At 33.9% G+C, this 23,742-nt stretch overlaps 1 protein-coding gene across 1 annotated transcript; it reads right to left on the reverse strand.

The window, feature by feature from the left end:
* Nucleotides 1-6,448: 6,448 nt before the first annotated feature.
* Nucleotides 6,449-10,932, reverse strand: LOC149577117 (alpha pinene synthase, chloroplastic-like). Its single transcript, XM_089827635.1, has 10 exons — nt 9,981-10,932; nt 9,690-9,880; nt 9,526-9,614; nt 8,934-9,148; nt 8,287-8,384; nt 8,085-8,177; nt 7,636-7,851; nt 7,408-7,546; nt 6,970-7,218; nt 6,449-6,857 (listed from the first exon to the last, which is right to left on the reverse strand). The coding sequence occupies exons 1-10, from the start codon at nt 10,293-10,295 to the stop codon at nt 6,561-6,563; spliced, it is 1,902 nt and encodes a 633-aa protein (XP_089683761.1). The 5' UTR covers nt 10,296-10,932; the 3' UTR covers nt 6,449-6,560.
* Nucleotides 10,933-23,742: the final 12,810 nt, after the last annotated feature.

Raw genomic sequence — 23,742 nt, forward strand, 5'->3', positions numbered from 1 at the left:
GAAAGACTAATGGACCCACTGTCCAAATGATCTCTATATTATTCCTTGTAGAATAATAGAACTGAATTGTACTTCTTTCCTCTATCTCTATCCTATCAACCAGACTTATGCTCCTTCAGATATTGTAACCAGATCTCTAACTATGCATCCAATAATACCTTGGATCAGTTACACGCATTCAATAAGTACTCTTCTCCTTTTTACAATTCACACTTGAACAATGATCACAATACTTGAACATAAATTACAATAAAGGAAAAATTCTTTCCTTTTATACCATATCTTCATAATAATTCCTTGATTTGGCCTTGAGGCTTTCCCAATTAATTATAATAGGATAATTATTTAATTACAATTATAATAGCACTATCGACTCACAGTCTATACAAAACTTCATATGTGTAATACTAAAACTTGCACACTCGCTGACATCATCATCTAACTATCCTCTACCACTACTTGACTATGCATCACTTCATTACATCTCAAATGTAAAATAGAAAAAAATCATCAGGAACTGCTTTCCCAATACTCTATCTCTGAACTGCTCTCTATAAATGAGGTACAACTTTTGTATGCCATTGACTTAGACTTTGCACTCTTAACTATGTCATTAGGACACTATGTTGTACATGTCCATAATTGTGCATGACTAAACAATCAAACCATTATCTGTGCCATCAAGATCTTTGTCTTCTACTCTGCCAATCCTTTCAAAAATAATACTATGTTAACATCAATGACAAACACAATCATGAATGCAACATATCAATACTCTCCAATGCTCAGGATACTCCCCTATTGTAGTATCATCAACATTCATGCTAATAGATAGAAGATAAAGGAAATAATAAGAAATCGGTCCCTTAATTTAAAATTGGTAGTTATTCACGTGAAGAGAATGAGTGCTGACATTGAAACATTGTTTGACCTGTTGATGGAAGATCAAGGAAGCGAAAAGTAAGAATTGTAGAAAATATCAAAGAATTAATAACATATGTAATCTAGTAGCTAAAACCTTTTTTCAATCATTGTCACCCTAACATTACAATCCTATGACATAAACAAAAGATTTAAAGTCATTCAATATTTTTGCATTGTAAAATAAGTTGTGCTTTCATACTATAAACCCCTGAGAGCTTATAATTGAAGTTGAAAAAATATGATTTGTGAAATGAATCTCTCACAATTTCAATCAAAAAAGAATCTTGAATCAAGAAAAATAATGGAAGAGGAAATGAACAAGGTGAAACCTATTGACAACAGGTAAAGAAGTCACCCTAAGTATCAAGGAATCATAGGAAAGGGAAGGATGTTGAAGACAAAACTACACTATCATCTACACATGATGATGCCCTGCTTACAAAAGATGGGAGCACATACCTAGATGTTGAGATGCATGATATTAATAACAAGGAGATAAGAGAATTGTATGACACATTCTACTTAGAAGGAGCTCTAATAGAAGAACACAAAGATATGGTGGATTCCACATTAAGAATAACAATGAAAATACCCAATTTATTCCACTAGGAATGGGTAAATTTTATTCTTTAAACAATTCATGAATGATATGTATGGTTGGAAAAATCATATAGGATCACAAAGCCCATAATTGAAGGGGTAATTGGGTTCAATGCATCTGGCATTGATCTATCAATGAACATTATCTCTACAAGGCAAGCAACTTCATTGACTATTAGAAAAATGGAAAAGGATGAAATGGGATTCAGTAAAAATGATAATGCAAACTCTAAATTGAGGTTTGTGACAGTCGTGTTGGTTTACAAGTTGTGCCACACTAGTAGAGAGAACTATGTTTGAGGTGACATTTCTTACGAAGAAGTTCATATCATCCACAACAAATCAAGGGTTGGTCTATGTGGATATTTGGACAGGAAGATAATAGAAAGCATTGTGAATATAATGAATGATCATGAAAATCATACTCCAAGGTTTGGATCCATACTTGTATGTATCTTCTTCTACCTAAAGGGAAAATTCACTAGATCACTAAACATCAAGTGGAGTAAAGATCAATCAATCATGGATCAGATAAGAGAATTATACAAGAGATTAGAAAGAAAATGAAATGTCATGCTATGGTAATATTTCAAAGGATTCTAGGAGGATATAAATCAAAGAGAATGGATACACACAAGTCTAGTGGAAATTTACAAAGACAAAGTTTTCTTTTTGGAAAGCATAGACAAGTGTATTGTGTTCTCATTTGAACTAAGAGCTTTATGGTTGACATGTTTTAGATATGAAGTGAGAAATGAGGAGGCTAGGCCCTAGATATAAAAATTATTATTCTTTAATGAAATCTCGATCCTGCAAGGGTTTGACACTTGTGTGGAAATAATATATAGTCTTCTCCTGGAATAGAAGGAAATACATAAGCCAATTCCACAAAGACTAACAAGGAGTTAGGAACCTATGACATTCAAATCTATGTAATCCAAGGTAATGAGAACCATGTAGATGGAAGAATAATTAGCAACAAGTCCCTCTCGTACAACTCAAGGACCGAAGAGAAGAGAACCATCCCTGGATTAACCCATGGCTAACAAGGCTAAATCTAAAGATGATGTAGCTCAAGAAGCTATGATCATAGAATCCACTAGTGAAGAAGGAGATAAAGAATCATTGACACCGAAAGGTAAGAAGAAGTCTAAATTGATTCACATTAGTGAGACTTTGAATACAATTATAAAAAATCATGAGTACAAGTTATTCTTAAGAATACAATTTTTTTTTTTAATGAAAGGAAAACAAGAAAACAAAATTATAATTGTTGTGCTAACTAGCTTAAGGATAATAGAAAGAATGCCATATGATGTTGGGTTGCAATTACCCAAAGATTTGAGAAAAATATTGAATGACAATTAGAGTATAGGAGTAAAAGATTATGAGAAAATTGTGGAGACTTCCTAATCAAGATGAGACCAAAGATGAATGAGTCTCAAAAGAAGTCTCTAAAAGAGGTATACAAAGGAAGGTAGAACAAAATGACAAATATGATTAACCTCATAACATGTCTAATGAACCAAACTCAACTAAGAATTAATCAACATCTAAAGGATTTCACTCTAGATAATGATGCTTATTTAAAGAGAAATTAACTAGTAGGACATGGAATGAAATCTACTAGTCTAAAGGGAAAAGGAATAGACAAGCCCAAGCTAGCAAAGGAAGAAATTGGAAGAAGAGTTGAAACAAAGGGAAGAGAAGAAGAAAGGAGAAAGGAAACTCCTAGTCCTCAATGAGAGGCAATCATACCACAAGGAAAGGAACATGAAGTGATCATTGAGACTCAAGAGAAGTTAAGTGAACCCAAGGGAATTGATGTAGAAAGGTCTAAAATTGAAGTAAAGAAGGATGGGAAACTAGTAGATGTCCCACCAATTACACAAGATGAAAGAACAAGGAGAAGGAAGTTTATAGTTATCATTCATGAGACACGCCACCATACACGTTGATACAGGAAGTTAGATATGGATAATAGTTGGTCCAAGTCATCAATATGATGACTCACCAATGATATACTCTAGGCATAGGGTTCGCGAGTCTTCTATTAACAAAGAAAACATAGAATTCAAATTTTAAATTCAAGAATGAGTAGGATAATTTGGTCATGGGTAATTGTGTCTTGAAAATGATGGAAATATATATGCAACTAAAATCAGATTGAAGAAGTAGAGAGTGGGAAGCAAAAAAAGAGTTAGCAAGAGAGTGACTACTATAGAAGAAGACAAGAAAAGAGACTAGAAAGTTGTGGAGGGTAAATTTAGCAGAAACAAGAGTAGAAGATTGAAAAGAGAACAACAAAAAGATGTTATAGGAAACCAAGGGAGAGGTGGTAATAAAGCACTTACCAAGAAAGCAATAAGATTAGTACATCTTGAAAGAGACACAACAAAGATTTACACACCAAACTAGTGCCACATTCAAGGTCAAACACTTAATATGTTTTCTTACTAGAGGGAAAGATTCATTAGTAAGATTATTATAAAAATCCTTGAATAAGGTGTCTCTCAGAAGGAGACTCGTAAATCCTTTAACCAGGTAGCTTTTACGGGCTTTTGTAACCGTAACAAGTTGTGGACATTCCTAATGGAATGCACTTCTAGAAGAGGCACTTGTAACTCCTAATAGGAAGACCCCTTTGCATGCATTATAATGGATAGAGGGTATATTATCCCACAATTATAATATATGCAAAATAAGGAAGAGGAGGTCAAGGACAATGGAAAAAAAAACATTATGAAGGATTTGGAAATAGAGGCTATAGAGAAGAATAATGATGGGAATAACAAGGGTATGGAGATTGTACAAGATGAACAAAAATATGGGTGAAATTGAGGAAAGGAAGCCCAATGAAGGAGATCGTAATATACCATCACTAAGAGTTACACACGAAAGCCAAAGCACAAGACAAACCACAATAAATTAAAGAGAACTTCAATTCACATATGTGAGACAATCTTCCATAAGCTTGCTAGGCATAAGGCCTACCTGGTTGTAGCCATAAACATCCAAAATATAATCTATGAGCTAGAAGATCAGGCTTATAGAGAAAAATCTTAATTTTTCCTTCTATCTAACTTCAATCTATCTATCCTAAAAGATATAGCAAGCAACACCACAAGTCAAGTTGTCAAGAAAATTATTATAAAATATAGCTCCTACCCCAAAAGAGAATTAAATGACCTCACAATCTAGAAAAATAACAATTTGTACACACAAATAAGGGTCTAAATGTGACCCAATAATAAAACCCTAAGGCCCCAAAAATCCTTGATACCATACAGACCCTTGCCAAAGTCAAAACTGCACATTACTGGAACTTCCAGAAAAGAACACACCACAAGAAAATAGAAAGAATAACTATAGAAAATGAATGAATTAGTTTCTAAAGACATATATACCAAATCCAATTAAGGTCTTCATTATGGAGGTAATTGTGCAAAAAGAGAAAAATAGAACAACAAAGACCATTCCTCAAACAGCAGACACAAACTAATGAAAGGATTTTTTTTAAGTTGATCCAATATTTCAAAAGTACCCAAGATGCTCTTACATCACCAATATTAGACTGGAATATGAAAAACAACAAGATGATACGATTGTTGGTTTTATCCAAGATAAAAACCACATTAACAATATGCAACTGAGTGGTATTAGGAATGGGCTTATTTAGGGTGATCCTTTTTTTTTTACTATGACAATTTTGCTACCCCACTGTAGGAGAACTTTGTCCCATACCTTGGTGGCCCTATTCCCAATATTGAAGAAGAGAACCTGAAGGAGCACTCCATTCAATTGGCCTTAGATTATCCCAAAGATGATAGGGATAATGCACTGGGTACTTTTTAGATAGATAAGGCCACATATATTTATTCATTGTGAATAGATAAATGGATGGTCAATGAGGTTATTGATCTTCATGAAAAGATTAAAAAGATTGAGAAGGAAAAAGAGAAAGTTGTCAACATTTGAAGGGAAATTGTCTAAAACTAGGGACATTACTAGACATGAGGTTAAAGAAGAGAAGGTCAAGGCCATAATAGAGGTGAAAATTAAATAAATTATGGATGAAAAAAAATAGATAATGATGGATTGAATGGAGTAAAATGAGACTCTTCTAAGGTTTTTCCTCCTCCATAATAATTTGGGCCTAAAAGCTCATACAAGTAACATGAAATGCATATATACTATGTTGGAGAAAAGAAAAACATTAAAGTGGACCTTGAAGAGGATACAACTATTGGACAAAGTGAATGACCTCAAAAAAGAACCAAAAGCATTTTAAAGAAAAAAGCTATAAAAGAAACTAAGGAGCAAGAGGCTACTGAGATCAATGAAATAAAGTTGGCTTTCTAGAGGATAGAGGAACTCAAGATGGAAACTACAGAGTTACTAAAAAAGATGGTATAATATTTTTCTCTCTATTTTGGTCTGATGAAACTAAGAAATTATTGAATTTCTAATTATAATGCTATTATAAAGGGTTCCAAATCCCCTTCAAAACTTTCTTTTGAAATAATCAAAAACTATTTTCATTTAAGATTTAACAATATTAATTTTCTTGCAATCTATTTAATCCTTGTATCTTACGTTAAAAAATAAAAAATAACTAATGAGTGGATACTCAAGGTTGAAAATTTTGATACTACTTGCACATATTTTAAATTATTTATAGGTATCATCAATATAGTTCATAACCTCTAGTACTTATTATTGATAGAAATCATTTCTATATTGAACATTTTAGGTCATATTCAAGGATCAATTATTAAGCTTTTATTGTCCTATTGCAACTCAAAATCTTGTCACTAATAATATTGGTACAATTATAGATAAAAACATTTCAAGCATTAGTATAGTTATTGAAAATACAATGCTATATGATATTTCATATTACATTCTTTTGCAATGTCGTGAGTAATTTTAAACCATACTTATATTAATAGGAGTTGTAACATACAATAGAAAAGGTTCATCCATTACACTTGAAGGTGTCATCGAAAAACACATAAAAGTATATACATTAGATATTATAATTCTATAGGTTGAATAAGGAGTTTTTCTACATGATTCTTTATATCTTTTCCAGACTTTCCAACTCCATCTCCCTCTCTATAAAAAACATGATAACACCTTAAGATATTAAAAGCGGCATCCTTAGTACAAGAGGGAACATCCTCATGTTTTAAATACTCCCAATTTAATTCTTTCAAATGTTTATCCAACATAACATTAAGATTCTTCAAAGCATCTTCCTCATCAGAGTTTGGATGATCTCTCATGTAACATGTTATACAAGAAGTGAGTTCACCACGATCTGCCTCGGCCTTCAAAGAAAAAGAGATAATTTTATATTCAAATTTAATTGCACTCAAATTTTTATTTTATTTTTAGACTTTTATAAAAATTAAAAATATGTTAATTAAGATTATGCATTACCTTGTAGGTTCTAGTGTCACCTCTTAATCTAAGAGTCAAACACAAAAGATCATTGAACCTTGATGGATAATCAACTTGTTGAAGTATGTTTTCTGGAAGAAGTCCATCTAATGCTAATATAGGTTCTAATGTTGTTGTACGAAAAGCTGCACTCTCTAATCCATTTTTCAAATATTCCTTCAAAGTCGGTATGTATCCAGCAGCAAGCCACTCAGCTTCTTCCACCATAGAGTCCATATAACTAATCCACTGGATATATATAAAATTTCTCATCAATTAAAAACATAAAAAAAAATTTCTTGATTATGATAAATAAAAAAATATGCCTCCTATGTATTTTAGTATTTACAAACTTATTTCCTATTAATATTACGATGAGTAATATGTAATCAATATATTTTTTAAAATAAGTTTTGAAAAATTGAAACTAATGTATACCGCTTTTTGAGCATGGTGGAGAGTGTCCCGGCCTTGTACTTTCTTTGCTTCTTGAGCGTTTTCATTGATTGCATCATAAAGTATTTGATATGCAAGCTTCATATAATCTGGAAGGTAATGTGTAGGAGAGGAATCCCACCTAAATCGTATTGTGATATTATTTATTAATCTATATTATTTAAAAATGGACAAATATTCAAAACTAAAAGTTCAAACAAGAACACATACCTCCTAGCAACCTCTGTAAAAAGTTTAACTTCCTCAAGGGTTCCATAAGTATCATAAATATCATCAATTAATGATGTAAGAGCAACACATTTTGCAAAAATAATTCTAAACGCAGAATTCTTAGGTTCTCCAGTAATTGCACATCCTGCAAAGAAATATTCTACATGCCTATGACGCATAAAGTCAAAGGTACATAAACCTGACTCTTTCCACCACCTGAACAAAAGAACACAACACACCAATTAATTTTTGAAATAAAAATTTAAACAAATAAAAATATAAAAATAATGTAGAAATAAAAAATAATTTAAAACGAAAAATAAAACAGCTTTCAATAATAGAAAAACAGTCAAAAGAACATAAGAGTTATTGATGTGCTCATACTTCAAAGAAAACTGTTATAAGAAAATTATCATTGATAGAAAATAAATATCTTTCAATTAGCTCACCTAGAGACTGTCTGAAGCTCTGACCGATGCAATGATTGGTTAATGTTAAATTCCAGTTTAGCTAAACTTAAAATCTTTTGATTATCCACCTTCCTGCATAGTAGATATAAGAAATTAGTTTTTATTAAAAAACTAAATCCAAAAGTTCAATACAAAGGTAAAATTGAAGATTGAAGAAACACTTCGAAGTTATTTTGAGTACTTGACCCAAGAACTATTTCCTCCATAAATGTCCATATAATGCCTAGCTTCCAATCCTGGTAGATTTGAGAACCATTTAAAATCCAGATTAAATCTTATCTGCGCAGCACAACATTTTGTTAGGATCTGAATAAAATTAATAACTTAATCTTGTGTTAGATCTAGACTCTAAATAAATAGAACTGATCTAATGGCAAGCACATCATCAAATTATATGGGTTGTTCTGATTTCTGAATTCTATTGTTATGAGAATTCTGTCATCTCAATCTTTCAGAGAGTACTTGATAATCTATTATTTTCTGTTCTCACACTCTCTTACTTCTTATTTAATTTTGATAATAAATAATAAACAATATCAATATTTCAGATCATACTTAGATCTATTATTTTCCCCTTCCTCATGCTCTCTTACTTGCTACTTACATTCTGATGATAAGTAATATCAATATTTCACATGATCTAGTTTTTCCCTATTTTCTATACTCTTATTTCATACTTATACTCTGATGATAAGTATAATCTGATGTTGATGAACAAAATTTAGGCAATAGTTTTGTTAGGATTGAACTTGCTATGCACAGCCTTTTATATTTGCAGTCTCAAGACATGAAACAAAGCTGATCTAAGTGTATGCATATTATCGTTACCTCGGGCAAAAGATTGGCACTGAAGATATCAGGGCTCTCTAAGACTTGATTCAAATACATTGTAGAAAAAGCTTTAGCTTCGTCCATTATTGTCTCCTCTGGGAAGCCAATCCAAGAAGCTCGGAACAAATTTATAATACTTTTGATTACCTCCTCTGATTGACTGGAGCTACACAAGAACCGCCCATCTATTCCTTTAAATTGTTCCAACACATCTGCCATTACATTATCCGACATGAAACATCTAATAAATACCAATGTTAATTGATAACGGATCTCTATTTTTCATGTTGTTTTGTTCATGTTTTGATAAGATTGTGTGTGATTTTTTAAGCATCAATGTTTCAGAACATATTCAATGATCCGTCATCAGAATATCATCAGAATAAGAAAACTCCCTCACCTTAATGATAGATTATTGAATATAATCTGAAACATTGATATTAAAAATATTACACACAATCTTACCAAAAACATGAATATACCAATGTTAAACATACCAAATGTTAATGACAGCTAAGCTACGAAAACAACAACATTGTGAAATATATCATCCATCTCAACTGATGAATAAGCAATAAAGAGTAAACACCTGAAGAAACCGGATATCTGTGAAGTCGAAGGACTCGAAGTCCCAAAGCTGAAGTATTCAGATCTTTACTGCTGATATCGTTCCAAAACCTGCAACTCAAATAACTTTCACTCACAAACCATACTTTTAACATATCAATCTTATTCTTAGTTTCCCCTACATACCTGTAAACGTAATCAAGTGATTCTCCTATTTCCTTTTGAAAATGTCTCCCGATTCCGAGAATTTCAACACTATCAACCATTTCAAGGCGTTTCAAAATATTTTGTGAGGAAGAATCCAAATTACCCACTGCATTGAACATTTCTTTGACTTCTCCAACAAGTCTATCAGCCCGCTCACGATAATAAGGAGCCTGCATAAACACAGAAAGCAAATAAAAAACACTGTAATTCATATTATGATATAAGAAATAGAATGTAATAGAAAAACATGATGGTGTGAAAGAAGGTTACATTGTAAGGCAGCTTTGGGAGAGATTGTATGAAATCATCGTCCCACAAGTTGGGATGATGATTTCCTGTGCGCCTAGGGACATTTTCAACACTAGTGGTGGCCATGGACTTATTCATTATCGGATTCCTCAAACATTTTGTAGCTAATGTTGGGAATGATTTGGGAGGAAGCTTAAAGAGATGGGTGGTCTTAGATTTCAAGCACAAGCTCAAGCCAGAGGAATAGATAGACTTGAGAGCCATCGCTAAGCGTGATTGCGAAGGGGATATTTCCTGCTCTTTTATAACCTCAAGTGTGTTTAATGATAATTTCATATTTTAAGCAGATGATGAATTTGAGTTGTTTATATTGACTAACCCATATGTGTAATGAACTCACATGCCTCATGGTCTGACACTGACATCCACTAAGGTGATTGTTTATATTGATTAGAGCACATGGTTAGGGGAGACGGTGCACTAGTCATTTGAGTTAATTTTGGGCATCTAAAACTTTTAATCTTTAGTTTAAAAATTGCTAATATTTTCAGTGAACTTTTATTGTTGGTGAGTGAAGAGCTTAAAGCTAATCTTTGGGTTTTTCCACATTTACAGAGCTTTCTATAGAACAGGTAGAGTGCTAGCTGGTCTAAAAGTGTAATTTTAAAACATTTGCCCTTTATATTCACTCGGCTCAACCAAGAAAGAAATTTTGCACAAATGAACCAATGGCAACCAAGAAAGCTAAAAGATGATAACTATTAGTACATGTATGATTGATTATTTGTATATGTACTATCATTTTAAAATCTTTTTATAAAAGATAGTTGAGGAGATCTATAGACATAGCCGTTACACCTATTAGCCCTACACTCCTTATAGCCCTACTTCGCCATCTACATACCACTACAATATAGCTTTAACCACTCTTGTAAGTTGTTCCATAACCACTAGCATAGTCCAAAAACCAAGTCTTTTTATTCTCATCACTTAGATCCAATGAGTGTTAAGTGTTCTATTTATTTTGATGAGAGATGGATTCATGTTGAATCACTACTCATGAAACATGGGTCAATGAAGTAGAGTCAAAAATCTCATAGTTAAATCGAAATAGCAATATCACAATAAGTCTTTTTAATTTTGAAGTTGATAGTGGACACTTGACAGAGCAGTACTGTGAAAAGACAGCAATATCAGTACCCGCTGCTTTGATTGTGATTTGATTGTGAAGAGGCGGTGTAGCGAAAATGGGCGACAAGTCCAGTGTAATTATTGCTGCGAAATGACGGTGATTTGACACTACTGACGCCTGTAACGTATTGCTTTTGCTTTTATTTTCTGGCCTTTTCTATGAGACGTAATGAATTCAGTTTTCAGTATGTGATCCAGGGCCACGCAAACGCCTACGAGAATTAAATTAATGGGAGGCATTGTGGTGAGTTTGATAAGGTGGAAACGTGAAAAACAAGTGCTGACACCATTTTTGTTTTGGGGGACCAGTGATTTGAATTGAAAGGACTTTTCGTTGGGATTATATATTTGCACTTTTGAGGCACGATCACCGTAAATCTGGGAAAATTGACTTGACGCAATCTTGTGAATGTGAATCTTGGGATAGCAACTTCACACGATCTTGTGATGAGAAAGCTAAAGTTGATTTTGAGATATTTTAATCATCCAGTATATGGATGTTTATAGTGGTCTATTTTGAGTATATGGATGGTTATAGTGGTCTATTATGATTCTTTTGTCTTAGGATTATATTTTATATTATGGATTAAATTAGCTTACAAAGTAAATGAGGGGCAAAAATTTTATTGAATATCAAAGAGATCAGAACAACACAAGAAACAAAAAAAATTATAGAGCTTTATCCTGGTCCATAAGTTGAACCAGCATTTGAGATAAATTAAGGGGAAGCATCCTATGATCAATAATATTCCAAGCCGGCGTTTGCTCAGAGGCCCATTTAGCTAGACAATCAGCCACATCGTTCCACTCACGAGGAATATGCATAAAAGATACAAAATTTAAAAAATTGCATAACTGAATGATCTGCTATGTTGACAACACTATTCCACTACAACCAAGATAGTCAGGGCTTCCATGAGGTTATTAGTATGGTAACCCTTGTATATAAAAAATAGAAACTAAATATCAATAGAACTATCATGTCCAACTTCCCCAATACCAGCTGAACCAGGATTTCTCTGAGAAGAACCATTAGTGTTGATTTTAAGAATGCTCACTTCAGGAGGAGACCAATGTCCCTCACGATTAACATGTTGAGAGTGTTGCTTGGCTCTATTCCCAAAGTGAGTGTGGGGGACCGAGGGAGTGTAGCCCTGAAGAGAAAAGGAGAGGCAAGAGTAAATACCAACATCTCTAGGATCCAAACCTCCAACAATATCACATTTAGCTAGGAGTGTTTAATGAAGAGAATTAACAATTTTCCCCCATAGGTGCCTGATCCCAAACTATAGATCATGAAAGATCCTCTTATTCCTCTCAAGCCAAACATGCCATAAAATAAGGGAAAGGCCGATAGTCTAAGCAACCTGAAGAAAAGAAGTCTCGGAAGGGGAGTGGCCCAAATGGTCCCAGAATTCAGATAGAGAGGAAACATGCCAACACGTACATCCCCACACACTCCACCAGAAGTGCCAAATCTGTTTGGCAAAGGGGCACTAGAAAAAAAAGGTGAGATACAGTCTCTTCACTATTGCGGTAGTTAACACAAATGAAAGGCCCCTGGAAGCCTCGCTTGCAGAGATTATCCCAAGTAAGACAACAATTGTAAATCAGAATCCAGAAGAAAAAGTTATACTTAGGCCATGAAAAACTATTCCAAACTTTCTTCCACCAAGAGACCTCAACCTCACCAAAAATTTGCTTCATCAGCGCAAGGTACCCAAAAGAAACAGAATACTTGCTAGAAGAAGCGCCTCCCCAAGCCAAAACATCAGGTTCCTATAATGAGCTACACTCCCTAAAAGCCAATATCTAAGATAGTTCCCATCAATCCCCCAGAGAGCCACCTAGTGGCCAATCAAAAGAATTCTTCCATCTATAACCCACAGCAAGGCCCAGGTTAAAAGCCTCCTTATAATGAGCCACCTTATTCCATCCAATAGAAAAGAAAGCATCACAAAGAGACTGCAAGTGAGGATGAGAGGATAAGAGAGGAGGATGCCCATTCCAAGAATCACTCCAAAATAGAGCCTAAGTGCCTCTATTACAGATCCAAAGTAAACTTTTCTTCACTAGGTGAGCACCAATCTTGAGGGTATTCCACACCATAGAACCTCTTCCCTCAAGAGAAAAATTGGAAATATCTAAATGATCAACACCAGGGAAATACTTGTGTGACAAGATATGGGCCCAAAGCTGAGACTTACTAGTACACCAGTGCCAATAGAGTTTGGCAGCAAGAGCTTGACTGCACAAGATAGCAGAATGAAGGTTGAGGCCTCCTTCCTTATTTGGCCTAAAAATAGAATCCCAATTGACAAGGCTCCATTTAGTATTTTGCAAATTGCCACTCCAAAGAAATTGGAGAGAAACAACATCAAATCCCTTCATAAAATACATCAGGGCAGCCTGAACCATGCTTCTGTATATGGGAAGGGCATGAATCACATATTGAAGGAGCATCACCCTGCCATCAGTAGAGAGCCACCTGTGAGTCCAATGATTGAGTCTTTGTCAAATTTTATCAAGCAAGCTTTGCCAAAAAAGCCTAGGCTATCTACCCACCACAATAGGGACCCCCAAGTAAGTCAGAGGGAGAGACACAATCTGAAATCTCAAAATATTAGCAATCCTCTATTAGATCAACTCAGGAGTGTTGAAAAAAAAATAGAGTACTTGTGGTCATTAATTTTCTGTGCAGAGATAGCCAAATAAGTATCCAAGGTGAGCCAAAAGGCTTTAGCTTCTCGAATCCAAACTCTCCTAGCAAGGGTCGTATCATCAACAAACTAGAGGTGGGAAAGAGTGGGCAAACCATTTCCCCATTGCCATCCTTGAATCAAATTTTGGGACATATGAAACTTGATAAGTCGACCAAGTCCCTTAGCCATAATGATAAATAAATAAGGAAAGAGGGGGTCACCCTAGCAAAGACCTCTAGATGCCCCAAAAAGCTCTGTCAATGCACCATTAAGAAGGACCAAGAAGGAATGAGTAGTAACACAACTAAGAACCCATCTAACCCATTCATGATTGAAGCCAAAAGCCAGAAGAACTTTTTGCAAGAAATCCCAATTGACTCTGTCATAAGCGTTAGCCATACTAAGCTTAATGAACATAGCATGTTCCCTGGAAGTACACATAGAGCGAATAGCTTCGAAAGCAATAACCACCCCATCCAAAATTTGTTTTCCTACCACAAAACCCCCTTGTTCCTCAGAGATAACCATGGGAAGCCAAACTTTAAGCCTTTCTGCTAAGAGCTTAGTAATGATTTTACAGACCACATTACAAAGAGCAATGGGCCTAAAGAAGTTCAGCTAATTAGCCTCTTCCTTTTTCGGAATAAGGACTAAGAAAGTAGCATTCAAGGCCCAAATGATTTCTTTGTTGGAATAGGACTCCTAAACCACATCCAAAGGTCATGATTGATAATATCTTAAAATTCTTGAAAGAATTCAACAGGGAAGCCATCAGGCCCTATCTAGCTTTGCCCTTCTACAAGCTGAAGACCACCCCGCCCAAGTTAGACATACTAATTGGCCTCATAAGAGAATGATTCATCTCCCTAGTCACAACAGAGGGAATATAGCACAAGATAGTATTCTCCTCAATCTCCACTAGAGGTAAATCATCTGAAAAGAGAGCAGAGTAAAACTGAATAGCTTCCTTAGAAATAGCTTGATAGGAGGTCAGATGTGTCCCATCAGAAGTAACAAGAGAAGAAATGTAAATCTTGTTATGTTGAGCCTACACAGATTTATGGTAAAATACAACATTCTTGTCCCCTTCCTAAAGCCAGTCAACTCGAGCCTTTTTTTTCCAATAAATTTCTTCTCTAAGATCCCACTCAGCTAAATCAGTAGAAGCTCAAGATTCTACTATGCCAAGAGCTTTAGAAAAAACCAGATCTTGAATCTACTTGGTAATAAAATCAAGACAATCCTGAGCCCTCTTCTTCATAATATGGAGATTACCAAAACAATTCGTGTTCCAATGCTTCAACTTCCTTTAACATATTGAAGTTTTTTAGAGAAGGAGAACCAGTAGTGCCATAGGTAGGGCCTCCCTATCTCCACTAGTGAGCCATTAAATCATGAAGAGAAGAGTCTTGAAGCCACATCAACTAGAACTTAAAGGGAGGCTTCTTGGGGACAACAACATAGCTAACTGTGACATTAATAAGCCAGTGGTCAGAACCTCTCCAATCAAGAATTTTAGAAGAAAATGAAAGAGAGCCACAATTTTGAAAGCAAGAAACAAGGAACCTGTCCAAGCGTTCTAAGATAGCATCATTCCCAACCCTTCAATTGTTCTAAGTAAAGAGCCCATTAAGAGGTTTGACATCAGAGAGATGTAAAAGATCAATATTTTGGTGAAAAAACTCAAAAGAAGGAGATCAATATGAGCATACACTTTAGTAACAAGAATCATCTCTCTAGTTTCTAGAGAGGATGCAACCATTGAGAGAGCCAAGAGGCAAGAGATCTAGTAAAGTGGCGTAACTTTCCTATGATCCCAACAAATGGAAAGACCACTAGAGCTCCCCAGAGCACCAACACATTGACATTGGCTTGGAAACCAAATGTTAGGAGCACATCTCAACATGGAGTCCACTAAAAGCTTGGTCTCCTAGATACATAGAATATCCAAAGAATGCTCAATCACTAGCTAGTGAATAGCTTTTTATATGGGGATGTTATTCAACCCCCTCACATTCCATGAGGGAATAATCGTTGAGTAGAGTGGGGAAAATGCTCATCCAAGGTCTTGACAACCCCAAAATCTACCAGTAAATCTCCTCTAAGTTTAATTTTTTCTTGATCCCACTTTCACCCAACCCTTGAGGGAGTAGCAAAAGAGACTTTCTTAAATGGTCCTTGCATCAGGCCCAAAGCAAGAGAAGATCTGTTTCCTTTACCTGAGGCAAACACATCTTTAACCAAATCTGCCAAAAGAATATCCTTTTCCTTTGGAGCAGGAGAAACCACAAGGGCACTAGACTTAGGGCCAATAGAAGTCTCTAGCATCTGTTGAGCTACAACCTCCTAGTTGCCACTAAGAATAAAACTCCTCCCCTTTGAGCTAGTAGCTGCACACTAAGCCTCTATAGGAATACCTTCTTCTATAACCATGTTGTCAAGAACCTCAAAACGATTGAACCCTATGTCCACTTGCCAATCTAGATGAGATCACTTCTGACCTCGCCCCTTATCACAGTTTTGAGTCAGGATAAAACCATCCTTATCAAGACTAGTAGAACTGGATGACCCATGCCCCTGACTTGAAGCATTCATTTGAGCTTTCCCTTTACTTGTACTATCAGTCTGAACATTTCATTTTCCAATAGTAACATTTTGACCATTCCCCTTACCATCATTAGCCATCCTTGGGCTAGAAAACCTAGCAGGGGTGCCATTGCCTTTGGATGCTTGAGGGCATTGGCGCTATAAATGACCATACACATGACAAATGTGGCAACAAAAAGGAATAGATTCATAGTCTAGATGTTGGATCCAAGAAGAAGAGCCTAGACAAATTTCTAAAAAATTTGGAAAAGGATTATTTAAATCAATTTCAACACAAATACGAGCATAAGAAATAACCTTTTTGTCTAGAGATTGATGTGCTATAGCAGTCGACTTTCCAAGCACAACAACAATTTGTTGCAAGATATCCTCACGCCAGAACTTGAAAGGAAGCTATGATAGGTTGACCCATAGAGGAACTCTCGAAGGAAGATCTTTACCAAAATTGAACCCCAGATGCCAGGGTTTGACAAAAAGACTTACATTGTCATAAAAATATGGGCCTCCCTCAAAGACCCGATTCCGATCTTACATGCAAGAGAAATTCACCAAAAAGTAGTTGTTACCAGCCAGCATGATATCCATATCAACTTTCACCTGCCATGAACGACGAATCCAAGCTTCCAAAGCTGACAAGGAAATCTAGATACCAAGAAACTTGCATATCAATGCATGTGTGGCCAAATAGTCCACATCCTCCATTACAGCTTCTGGAGGAATAACCAGCACATACCGATCCTAACTATGCAGAAAGCAACCATTAACTTTATTTAACTTCTGGCGCTTGCTAACATAAAATGGCTCCTTCTCCTGTTACATTGTACAACCACATTTATAATAATGATAAAAGATTATTTATTAGTATTGTACAGTAAGATGTTTATTTTTATAGGATTAGAGTTCAAGCATAAGTTATATCTTTCTCATATCTATATTATGATTATATTTCATTTTATGGATTGAGTTGGCATACATTGTACAACCACACTTATAATAGTGATAAAAGTTTATTTATTAGTATTGTAGAGTAAGATGTTTACTCTTATAGGAGAGTTCAAGCACAAGTTGAATCTTTCTCATTTCTATATTATGATTATATTTCATGTCATGGATTGAGTTGGCTTACATTGTACAACCACACTCCTAATAATGACAAATTCTTATGATAAAGAAATATTTATTAGTCTTGTAATGATGACGATAATTATTTTTCTTTTTAGAAATCTTTGTATATCTTAAGTACTAAATCTAGTAATTATAGAAAGGAGGAGTGAATGTAACTATCAAATTTATACAATGATTGGAGAGTAAGATTTGTACTCTTATAAGATTAGAGTTTCAGAAAAAGGTGCATCTTTGTCATGTCTATATTATAAATATATTTCATATCATGGATTGAATTGGCTTACATTGTACTACCACACTTCTAATAGTGAAAAATGTTTATGGTAAAGGACTATTTATTAGTCTTGTGATGATGATGACCATGATTATTTTTTCTTTTGATAAATCTTTATATATTTTAAGTACAAACTCTAAGTAATTATACAAAGGAGGAGCGAATGTAACTATCAAATTTATATAATGATAGTCTTGTAGGATTAGAATTCAAGCATACGTTACATCTAATATGTAATATTAATTTTTGACATATATATCATATTTAATTAAATTGATTTATAATTTTAATATATAGATTTTATAGTTCTAATATTAAATAATAAAAATTCTAAAAATGTTTATTTTAGTATATTAATATAATATATTTAATTTTAATATTTAATAATGTTATAATATAAAATTTATATATTATTCATAATTATATATTAAATTTAAATATATAATTTTATAATGTACTATAAAATAAATCGTTTGAAATAATTATAAATCTAACTTATATTCATCCAGCATTTTATAATAGATATTTGATATTGAAATTATATTAATTAATTTAATAATAAAAAAATTATAAATAAATGTAACATATATTTACAAAAGTATATAATATTGATAGATTATTTATATATAAAAACTATTTTGTAATTGAGATGCGATATTAAACATCAAATAATAATATAATTAAATAAATAATTATAATGAGTTTTGAATAGAGAAAAAAGTTAATTTAATTATGTCTTTAAAAAAATTTAATTTAATTATATGATATTTTTCTCTATATTATTTTAAAATAACACTTACACAGTGAGTTATAAGTGTAAGCATTTTTAATATTACATTAATATTGTAATTATGATTTCATTAATTTTTTATGAAACATAAGAATTAAATTAACCTAATTAATATTAAATCTATTTTAAAAATGATGAATTGTTCACATCTTAATGTGGATGAATTGAGGAAAAAATGGACATGAAAACAAGCCATGCGTGAAAATTATTCTACAAATAAAAGTACTTTAAATAAGCCTAAAATTTATTAAGTATTAAGGGTCACCTTTTGGTGAAGTAGTGATTTGGTTGCATTGATAATGGTGGAGTCAATATTCAAATCTTCAATTGGCCCAAACAGTGTTACTGCACCGAGCTAGGAGTTCTTGCAAACCCTATGCTAGACCCACATTACAAGTTTGATTCTTGCACCCCTTAGTTCTCCCACATCATGAGTGTGATCATTGTGTCTCCCAATCTCTCTGTGGCCATAGGTATGTCATGCTTCTTTCAGGGATGAGGTCCCCTAGATATTTTTCCTTACTAGCTCATAGTTCCAATCAAAAGTGATTACTAAAAAAAATTGATTAATAATAATATAATTTTCTATTAATTTTTTTCAACATAAATGAACATTGTATTGTATTTCCTAATTATTTTATTGTCTCAAATAGTAAATTTTGAAATACTTCTTAAGATATTAATTAGAATCTCAATAAAAATATAGTGACAATTAGGGTTTTCTTCATATCTAATAAGGGTCTATTCATTACAAGGATTGGGAAACAATTAGTAGTGGTACTGAGCCAAGTGTCCTATATTGAGTGAGCAATCAAAGGAATGTTTCAACAAGAAATGTTTTCAAGTATAAGACCAACATTGTATAGATTATTAACTAGATTTTATTTTTTGAGTTCTTTACATGTTATTTTTGGTCTGAATGTTCTTACTAAGAAGACAACTAAACCCAACATTAACAAGACTATAAAAACCAACTAGTTTCAATTCAAGAGGTCTCTACCTATAAGAAGATCTTGTTCATAGAGATATGACATTATCTCAGTGATAATATGCTCATATTTTGCATGAGAAAGGTTATGTTGGAAATATAAGGTAGGCAAGGTTACTGAGACAGGAGGGGTGAATTAGGAACCAATAAAACTTTATATTTACTTCACCAATTAATCCTTCATATAATATTCTAATCTAATTGCATACATCAAAGAATGAAAGAAAATAAACATTCATAACACTTTGACACAAGATATAATGACCTACAAACTTTCCAATTAGAAAGTAAAACTGGGGTGGGGATGATACCCACAAGCTTTAGTACTATGGTATAAAGTTAACCTATTAAAGCTTACAATTGACCACTATTGATGATCTGCCCTATTAAGAGCAATAAAGACTATGAGGTCCACCTTGTTCAAGGATTTACAAACATACAATGATGTATGCACTTGATTAGGAAATTTAAGAAAGACTGTTAAGTCTACCCTGTTAAAGGATTTGACTGATGCACCTATTAGGATGAACGAGTGGCTAATCTCTAATCAACAACTTTGATTTGTTGGTTGAGATTCCTTGAAATGCAATAATCACCTGACTGTGATAGATAGATCTTTGTTGTCCCTTATACTGCTTGTAGCCTTCTTCAATTCACACTCCTTTAGATTATATACTTCTTCACACACTCTCATGAATATGATATAATGTATTACATTTATACCAATCCAAATCATAACTTACTGGAGTCAACTACAGTACAAATTACATCATAATTCACAAAGTCAGCCCAAATGTTGTAACTTGGGTTCTGAAGACAAACTTTGTGATTTTTTGATACTTGGAAAATATTGTAAATGCCTAGCAATCTTTGGCACTCAATTGAACTTGAAGCTCAATCCATACTAATCACTTCCAAATAGCTAAAACTTGGTTAGCACTATGTGACTTGGTGAACTCTAAGAAACTCAATAGCAACTAGATCACTCATTTCACACTACGTGACTTAGTCAACACTAGATCCACTTCATTAACCTTGGGAGATTAATAGACATTGTTAGACTTGGTTAACACTATAGAGCTCAATTACCACTATGATCTTCTTCACTTCTATTGACTAGCTCAGTAGCCTCTACTATGTCTGGTTTCTACTAAACTTTATCTTTGAAGCTTGGTAGACACTGTCTAGCTTGGTGAACACTGCAAACTAACCCTAGTGCTTGGTAGAAAATGTAATCTGGCTACTTATCTCAGGAACAACTAAATTACTTAGTTAATACTACAAACTGAATGATAAGCTCGGTAGCCTCTATAGAGCTCGATAGCAATGTAACTAGTTTACTAAGTGTTGAGACACTAATAGAAAAATTGACCTTAATCTAAACAATCTCCTCCTTTGGCATTAGTGAACAAAACACATATCAAGACAATATCTGATCATACAAAATTATAAGTCAAAACTTCCTTAGTCATATTTTAGTGCCTTCAACTCTATTTTGACTTCCATCTACTGTGGCTCGGTAACATACTCTATTTTTCTAATTTTTCAAAATTGCTTTTGTAAAGATATTTTCTACTTATCCATATTGCCCCCCATACATATATCTCTCTTATATACATACAAATGAAGTATAGTATACTTCTCTTATATTACTTCTCCCACATTCTTATTCATATTATAATATACATAATATACACTTCTCCTGCTTTTTAACATAAATGCCAAAGTTGTATAGTATCTATATGTTAATACCAAAATGGGATAAGAATTCAGAATGAGTACCATTATCTTGTCCCAATTTTCTTGTAGTACCTTGCTTGCATGCATTGAAATCTAAACTTCCATTGATAATTCCAACATGTGATCAGCTATGGAGAAGTTGTTATCATGGATGAGTGTCTTTGTAGGTGCAATGTGTTTCTATAGTGCATCCATGTTTGGAAGAATCATGCCTTGGATTTTTGCAAGTGTAGCTTGGATCCTAGCTTCTTTATTCAATAGTTCTGCCTACAAATTTGTACGATATCTTATCTTTGTATAGTGTGTAGAGCTATAACTTGGGTCAAGTGACAGATGATGTGCACTTTCCTTCATATCTCCATCTATCTTGGACAATTTCCTCTTGATATCCTTTGCAAAGATAGATGTATTACTTAACTTGAAAAATAATGATACAACATTATTGATAGAGGTTTCTAATGAGCCAAGAATAATAGCTAACTCTACTTGATCTATTGTAATTCTCTATGCAACTTGTTTTAATGCTCTGTTCTAAAATTTTCTTCCTAGTCTTTGAAGTAACTTCTCTTGTCCATTCAAGTCTTCAGTGAATTTTTGGACAATGGCTACTAATTGGTCCAAAATAGGTTGAGTGCCATAAACCTCAATACTTTGAGCATCAATTAATATGCTCTTTATGTCTTCAAAGACTTGGTTTTCTTTCTTCTTTTATTCTCTAAGTATTTGCTACTTAGCTCTCTTCTTCAATAGTTCACCCATGGTGTTCATTTGATCGGGGGTGAGGGTAGAGATATCCCAATTTGGAATAATTATATCCTCATCTAGATTAATAGCTTCCTTTTCTTTTCCCTTTTCTTTTAGAATGGTGGAATCAATTTTTTAACCCTTCTCTAATACTTTAGTACTCGATAGAGACTGGTTCTCAACTATCATTGTATTGGCTATGGAAATACTTGGAATGGGAACAATTGTGGAAACTAATGGAATAGAAAATTAATGTTGAATTGACACTAAAAGAAAAATTACCTTGTTGCTTCTCAGTCAAGCTTGATGATGGAGGACCTTACTACTCAGAAGATGAAGTGTTGGGCACTCCAGTCATTATAACATTCAACTGAATAGTTTTAGAGCTTAGTTGTGTGCTTGTTATAGTAACTTGGTATCCACAACCAACTCAGTAGAAGATATCATTGAGCTAGATTGTGCTAAAGTTGTGCTCAAAGAGTGACGAAATGAGGCCATGACAGCTGCTGCAATTTTCTCTACATTTGTTTCCTTGGTACCTTGAATCTCTAGAAGAATTCCTCCAATAGTTTCCCGTTCTTCCAATTCATCATCCAGATTGACATCATCAATCTTATCATCTTTTATTTCTATATTCTCTTCCTCATCTTCATCATCCTTGTCATCAACATGAATGACAAAGTCACTAGGTTGATGCAACTGATAGATGTTCTTCCATGTAGTTGTTGTTGACTTCACTACATACTCAATGCCCTTCAGCAATATCATACAAGTGTTCATCTTGAGAGTGAACCTCTTCCCAATTTTATTCAAGGATTCATTTACTTCCCTCTTACTAAGATTTGGCATGGTTTGCTCAAAGATATCCTTGCAAGTCTTCTTCACATGCTCCCATCTAGGATTTATTGCATGCATAAGCTCATTAGGAATTCATTGTGCAAGCTCATCAGGTGAGTACTTTCATTTACCTAGCTTGGTTATAATAGCATCCTCAATCTACCTTTTCTCATCTGCATTCCTTGTTTCATACTTGAGAAATTTGAAGTTTGTCATGCCAGCTCCTTCTTCCATCTTCTTGAATCTTTCCTGAAGTGTAGGTGTAGATCTTTCAAAGATTATCTTCTCAACTTCATCTTCACCTAACTTCACTTTCTTCTTTGACTTGGCAACGCTTCTTTTAAATATAGCAGGTGATGAGTTGGCTGGTCTGGTTATGACAACCTTTCCTTTCTTCCTTAGAGGTTGTTCATCCACAAATTTTGCTTCTTCTTCTTCATCCTCTACATCATAATCTTCTATGTCATCACCTTTTTCCTGGGTAAGCATTAGAGTAGAAATTTCTTGTTCTGTGTCTTTTAGTAGCTTCTCTACTCTTTTCTTTCCTTTATTTACCGCTTGAGGTAGCTTGATATCAAGCTCTATTCTTTCTTTAGCCTCATCATATGTACAAAATTATGTGTCTTGGGGATCTAGAGTCTCATTCAGCAAAGCCTCTATGATGTCTTTGTTGTCATCAATGCTAACCTCATACTTTAGAGGCTTAACCCATGTCACTCTAGGTCTGACTACTTGAATGTATACTTTTTCATAGTCTACCATGAAACATACATCATCCTTTTAAT

The sequence above is a fragment of the Cupressus sempervirens genome, chromosome 1 (assembly GCF_028749045.1).
Source record: "Cupressus sempervirens isolate cs-2001-9-10 chromosome 1, ASM2874904v1, whole genome shotgun sequence".
Taxonomy (NCBI): Eukaryota; Viridiplantae; Streptophyta; class Pinopsida; order Cupressales; family Cupressaceae; genus Cupressus; species Cupressus sempervirens.